Genomic DNA, 6,765 nt, shown 5'->3' on the forward strand with positions numbered 1-6,765 from the left:
GTAACTATGTTCATTAACAACTAATCCCACTTCTAGGAAGTGACCCTGGAGGCACGCCCTCAGCTTGGCAGTGATTTACACACCGCACTGCTACCTGTAACTCCAAAGTACTGAAACCAACCCAGTAGCCACAGGGAGGAGTGTGGCTGGCTACCCGGTAGTATCTGCACATCGTGTGCGCACACGTCTGAGGGTCACGGGTTCAGACAGCCGTGGCACCTTACGAGGCTCTCCATAGTGTAGGAAGAACCTGTTTGCTTAATTAATTAAGAGGCTGGGCGGTAGAACGACCCTGGGTTCTATCTCCAGTACTCTGTGTGTGTGTGTGTGTGTGTGTGTGTGTGTGTGTGTGTGTGTGTGCGCGTGTGTGTGTGTTTACAGGAGATTGAACCCAGAGGCATTCTCCCTCCAAAGTTCACCTCCAGCCCATTTTTAATTTTTTTGTTTTGAAGCAGGGTCTCCCTCGGTTTCTGAGAGTCTAGCTTATTGTGGCTGATCCTGTTTTCAGCCTCCTAAGTACTGGGATTCCAGGTGTGCACCACCACACCCAGCTCAAAAGACCTTTACTCATTTGTGGTACTGAGGCTGAATTCAGGGTATTCCATCTGTGAGCTACACCCCAGCCCCGTTTTATGTTTTTTTTTCTTTTTTGCGGGTCTGGGGCTGGAACCCAGGGGCATTCGACCTCCGAGCTACACCCCCAGCCCTATTTATTATTCTTTATTGTGAAACTGGGTCTCACTGAGTTGCAGAGGGCCTCACTATGTAGCTGAGGCTGTCCGTGAGCCGCGGTCCTCCTCTCTCAGCCTCCCGAATGCTGGGATGACAAGCGCGTGCCATCACACCCGGCTTTATGTTTTAATTTGGACCAGGGTCTCACCGAGTTGTGGAGGGCCTCACTAAGTTGTCGAGGCTGGCTTCAGACCTGTGATCCTCCTGTATCAGCCTTTCAAGTACTGGGATTACAGGCATAGGTGATATGTCTGGATAAAAATCTTTTTCTTTTTTTCTTTTTCTTTTTTTGGTGGTACTGGGGGTGGAACCCAGAGGCTTTCTACCTCCAGGCTACACTCCCAGACCTATTTTATACTTTATTTGGAAACAGGGTCTCACTAAGTTGCTGAGAGCCTAAGTAGCTGAGGCTGGCTTCGAACCTGCGTGATCCTCCTGTCTCAGCCTCCCAAGCGCGGCGATTACAAGCGTGCACCACCACGCCCAGCTAATCTTTTTCTTTTAATTAAAAATAAATGAGAGAGAGAGAGAGAGAGAGAGAGAGAGAGAGAGAGAGAGAGAGAGATATCACATGAGAATGTGAGAATGCTTTCTCCAGTATAGTTTTATTAGCTTGGATACTGTTTGCCAGCACGCAATTTTCTCTCGCTCTCTGACACGCACACGTCACTCACTCGGACTCCTCCTCTCCCCATATTTCGTAGATGGTGATGTTATTCTGCGGGTCCCCAGGCATCTCTGCGCTTTGCAGCTTGAGGCTGCTGCTGCCGCCGGTTGCCATGATGACCTTAAGATTCCGCACCTTGGACACAAACTTCACAAGGTCCATCTCGAGCTGGGTTAAGGTGTTGAAGGCGTAGTCTTTGCTGGGGGAGGCGTTTTGGCTTTTCTTCAGTGGAGAGCGCAACTGGCAGCTTCGAAGGCCAGGAGGAGCCGGCTCCTGCCGAGAAAGAGACGTGGGGTGAATCACTCCATCTAAGAACGCGGTCCTGGCACGGCCCTTTTCCAGACACGAGCTAACGGTGGCCAGATCTGGCCCAGCACTTGGTTTTGTAAATAAAGTTTTATTGGGATACAGCCAGCCTCATTCATTTGCATATCGACTCTGGCAGCCGTCAGGCTGTAGCGGCAGAGCTAAGCAGCTGCTGCGGAGACCCTACGGCCAACAAAACTGAAATGATGTGTCATCTGGCCCTGGATAGGAGGAATGTGGCTCCTGCTGCTCCAGTCTATCGACCTGGACGTGGCATCGCGAGTCCTGCCACCCGAAAGAGCTATTGGAGACCAGCGGCTACCGCGTGGCGTCTTTATCTCTTCTATTTATAGCCCTCATCTTTCCTTTTCTTGGGATAACGATAACATTTCCACTGAGCTCAGAAATGTCTAGTAAGTCAGACAGCAAAATTTAAAAAAGTCACAGTGACCCGAAGTACACTGTAATTTCTTGAATCGGTGTGTGTGTGTGTGTGTGTGTGTGTGTGTGTGTGTGTGTTACTGGAGACTGAACCCAGGGGCATTTTAACTTTGAGCTATACCCCTAACCCTCTTTTTTTTTTTTTTTGTAGTACTCAGGGTCTTTCTACCTCCGGGCTATATTCCCAGACCTATTTTATATTTTATTTGGAAACAGGGTCTCGCTAAGCAGCTGAGGCTGGCTACAAACCTGTGCGATCCTCCTGTCTCAGCCTCTCAAGTGCGATTACAGGCGTGAGCCACCACGCCCAGCCCCTAACCCTCTTTTATTCTTTATTTTAAAATAAGGTGTTGTGGAGGGGCTTTACTAAGTTGCTGAGGCTGGCTGCAAACCTGCGATCCTCCTGTCTCAGCCTCCCAAGTACTAAGATTACAGGTGTGTGCCTCCACGCCCAGCTTGAACCTGTCTTTAAAAATTCAAAATTAGAAAGGAAAAATTGTGAGGCATTAAATAGGTCCTCTTCGATCATCTGTCTCATCCTCTGGATTTGAGCACTATTTTCTTGACTACAGAAATTTCAGGAAGCAAATTTGTTAAATTTTCCCAGGATCATCTTTTCCCCTCCTTTTTGGTGCTAGGGTTTGAGCCCAGAGGCTTTCTACTTCGGAGCCACACTCCCATGCCTTTTACATTTTGAAACCGGGTCTTGCTAAGTTGTCGAGGTTGGTCTCAAACCTGCGATCTTCCTGTGCCAGCCCCTCAAGCACTGGGAGCTTAGGTGGGCATCGCCATGCCCGACTCCCAGGATCTGTTTTTTGCGGGTCTAGGGATAAAACCCAGGGGCATTCAACCTTCGAGCTATACTCCCTGCCCTATTTTTATTCTTTATTTTGAAACCGGGTCTCATTAAGTTGTGGAGAGCCTCACTAAGTAGCGAGGCTGGCCACGAACCGCGATCCTCCTGTCTCAGCCTCCCGAGTGCTGGGATTACAAGCGTGCCCACCACGCCCGGCTTTCCCAGGATCTTAAGGTAGGTATTTTCCATTCAAATTCATGATACTGGAGCAGGCCATGGTTGCACACGCCTGTAATGCCAGTACCTGGGCGGCTGAGACAGGAAAATTGCCTGTTTCTAGATTTTATTTTATAAAAAAGAAAACAGGGCTGGGGGTGTAACCCCATGGTAGTACATCCCTGGGCTCAATCCCCTCCTCCCAAACAAAACAAAACAAAAGCTCATGATCCTTAACCGGCCTCTACTGACTTAAAAGGCACATTTCTCTGAGTTTGAGGTTTTTTTTTTTTTTCTTATGGTACTGGGGATTGAACCCAGGGGGCATTCTACCTCCAAAGTTCACCCTTAGCCCTATTCAATTTTGTTTGTTTTGAAACAGGGTCTCGCTGGGTTAATGAGACTCTCACAATTGGCTGAGGCTGTCCTTCAATTTGCGATCCCCCTGTCTCAGCCTAAATCCTGGGATTACCATCGTGCGCCCGGCTGAGGCTCCGATCAGATGGAGACAGCGTAGACACGGAGCCATTCCTACCTTAGTCTTCTCACCCTCTCCTCGAAACTTCAGTATCACGTATAACACAACAACGAAAAACAGCCAGAGCCATTTGCTTCCAAGCCAGCCTTGGGCATGCTCTGGTAGATTCTGCCTAATCCGAAAGTGGCCTCCACAAGGCACCTTCCCCGAGGGTTCTTTGGCTTTCTCTTTCAGAGAAGAAAACATAAAGGCGTAGCCACAGGAGAGGCACAGAGGCAAAAAGAGGAACCATCTCAGCGTCCGCATGGTGAGCAGAGGTGGGAGGGGGAGCTGTTCATGGTGGGTCTGTCGGCCCTGGCGACTGGGAGGCGTCTGGGGACCTAGTGCCCGAAGCTGGTGATGTCACAGAGCTCCGGCCATTGTGACGTCTCACAGTGGTAGCACCTCAGGGGAGGTGGGCACATTTCCAGCAAGCAATAAAAAAAAGGCAAGATGGCATCTGTCTGTAATGCCAGTACTTGGGGAGGCTGAGACAGGAGGATCGCAGGTTTGAAGCCAGCCTCAGCCAGATAGTGAGGCCTCAGCAATTTAGTGAGACCCTGCCAAAAAAAAAAAAAAAAAAAAAAGCTCAGAGATAGAAGGGCCCTGGGGTTCAATCCCCAGTACCAAAAGAGATACAAACAAGAGATGGGAGGGATGGGGACCATCTTCTACCAGAATGTTCTCTCAGAGCCTGGTGCTTGGTGGGAAAGGCCATCATCTATTTCTGGCTGTCTTTTGAGGAGGTACTGGGGATTGAACCCAGAGACATTCTACTTCTGAGCTACACCCCCAGCCCGATTTTATTTGAAAACTGGGTCTCACTAGGTTGCTGAGAGCCTAAGTTGCCGAGGCTGGCTTTGGACCTGCGATCCTCCCGCCTCAGCCTCCCGCCATGGGATTAAAAGTGTGCGCCACCATGCCCAGCAAATTCTGGTTTTCATTCCCTTGATTCAGACATTGTGGTGAGCCAGAGAGGAGGCGGCTCTGGGAAGGTCATTAAGCTGAAATTCTCTTTGGGTTGATAGGTAATAAGAGACCCGTGGGGCTGAGTGATAATCTTCTCAGCTCTTTTTGGAGAGACTTGAATTTTACTCATCATTTTTGTGGTCCTGGGTATTGAGCCCAGGCATTCTACCTCTGAGCTACATACCCAGCCCTATTTGTTATTTATTTTTAAACAGGGTCTCATTAAGTTGCAGAGGGCCTAAGTTACTGAGGCTGGCTTTGAACCTCTGATCCTCCTGTCTCAGCCTCCATGCCTTTGAATTTTATCCTGCCTGCTATTGATCCCATCCAAACCTGTCCCACTGGGGCCCCTGGTCTTTATGCCGCCGCCATTCAGAGCTCAGTCCCGCAGCTCACTCTCTGGGCCTCACTGGTGAATAGAGACCCGCTATGTCCTCCCCAGCCTGTCTCTTGTCCTCTGTGGACCAACCCTCCTGCAACAGACTGCAGATGGTCCTCCTTTATCGGGGAAGGCCGCACGTCCAGGGAAGCCTGCAGCTTTGGGAGGGGCTCACATGGAGCAGTGAGGGAGGAAGGGGACCCCCCCCCAGCCAGCTCTGCTGTCCCCCCCCGGCTGTAGGGGGTCCCATGTCACAGCCAGATGGCACGCCCGTCCTGGTCATGAGCCTCTGCCCAGCGATCTCCGGCTCTCCGCCCTATCGAGGCACACCGATCGACAAGGGGACTGCGCTCCTCACTGCGGCAGAGCCGCCCTCTGCCCGCCCCCAGCACACAGATGGTGCCTTTGAGCATCTCCCAAGGGCCCCACCTCTAGCAGCCCTCCCTGGGTGTTCTGGTCGGCATTCCTGCAGCTACGATCTAAAGATTGACCACGTAACTTAGAGGAATGATTTTCTTATGGTTTCAGGTTTGGTCCACGTGAGAATGGGGGCTGTGGATTTTGGGGCATGGTGGCCGAAGGCAGAGGGAGAGAGATGGACCTCGCTCTTTACATCATAGAGGCCGGAAGCGAGCGAGCCAGAGCGTGAGAGAACGTGAGAGAGCAAGAGAGAGAGAGAGAGAGAGAGAGAGAGAGAGAGAGAGAGAGAGAGAGAGAGAGGAGAGAGAGAGCGCACTCGCGCACAAGCAGGGGGAGGAGGAGCCATTCCCATCACCTCAAGGCCGCACCCCAGGAACCATTGCAATCACCTCCTCCAGCCACTCCCTACTGGCTGGGTCTCCACCCAGATAAACGCACTACTGCGGACTTACCCACTGCTGCCTTTAATCAGGACTCAGTTATATCAGTTCCAAACATTGTTAATGAGCTCATTAGGCGATGTTTTATATCTAACTATAATACCGGGCAAGACGGGGTAAAGGCGGCCGCACAGCCTCCGAGCCTGGGCATGTCGGAGAGGCTGGAAGCTTCGAGATAATCAAGTTTTCAGGCTCAGGACACTGTGACTGGGTCACTGGGGAAAAATGGACACAGTCCAAAAAATAAAAAATAAAAGATAACAACGAAAAATAACACTGAATCAGGTAAAATTAGGAAAATGGAAAAATGGCCCCCAGTGCAATAAACACCACGACGGCAGGCGTTGTAATTAGCAACTGGACTATACAGACGGGTACGTTTTCTTTCTAAGATGAAAAGAGAAGGATGGATTGTGTCATTTAGGCGACGTTTTATATCTAACTATAATACCGGGCAAGACGGGGTAAAGGCGGCCGCACAGCCTCCGAGCCTGGGCATGTCGGAGAGGCTGGAAGCTTCGAGATAATCAAGTTTTCAGGCTCAGGACACTGTGACTGGGTCACTGGGGAAAAATGGACACAGTCCAAAAAATAAAAAATAAAAGATAACAACGAAAAATAACACTGAATCAGGTAAAATTAGGAAAATGGAAAAATGGCCCCCAGTGCAATAAACACCACGACGGCAGGCGTTGTAATTAGCAACTGGACTATACAGACGGGTACGTTTTCTTTCTAAGATGAAAAGAGAAGGATGGATTGTGTCAGGTTTTCTTTTGTGTGTGTGTGCGTGTCTAGGGGTGGAACCCAGGGGCATTTGACCTCCAAGCGACACCCCCAGCCCTATTTTTTATTCTTTATTTGGAAACAGGGTCTCACTGA

General features: G+C 50.2%; 1 protein-coding gene across 1 annotated transcript; it reads right to left on the reverse strand.

Annotated features, from left to right (window-relative positions):
* Positions 1-1,402: 1,402 nt before the first annotated feature.
* Positions 1,403-3,942, reverse strand: LOC308277108 (protein FAM209-like; the record flags this gene model as incomplete). The annotated part of the gene is made up of 2 exons (XM_080716179.1): positions 1,403-1,672; positions 3,694-3,942. 2 exons carry the CDS (start codon positions 3,940-3,942, stop codon positions 1,403-1,405), a joined length of 519 nt encoding a protein of 172 aa, XP_080572305.1.
* Positions 3,943-6,765: the final 2,823 nt, after the last annotated feature.

This window comes from Muscardinus avellanarius (assembly GCF_963383645.1).
Source record: "Muscardinus avellanarius genome assembly, chromosome: 19".
NCBI classification, from domain to species: Eukaryota; Metazoa; Chordata; class Mammalia; order Rodentia; family Gliridae; genus Muscardinus; species Muscardinus avellanarius.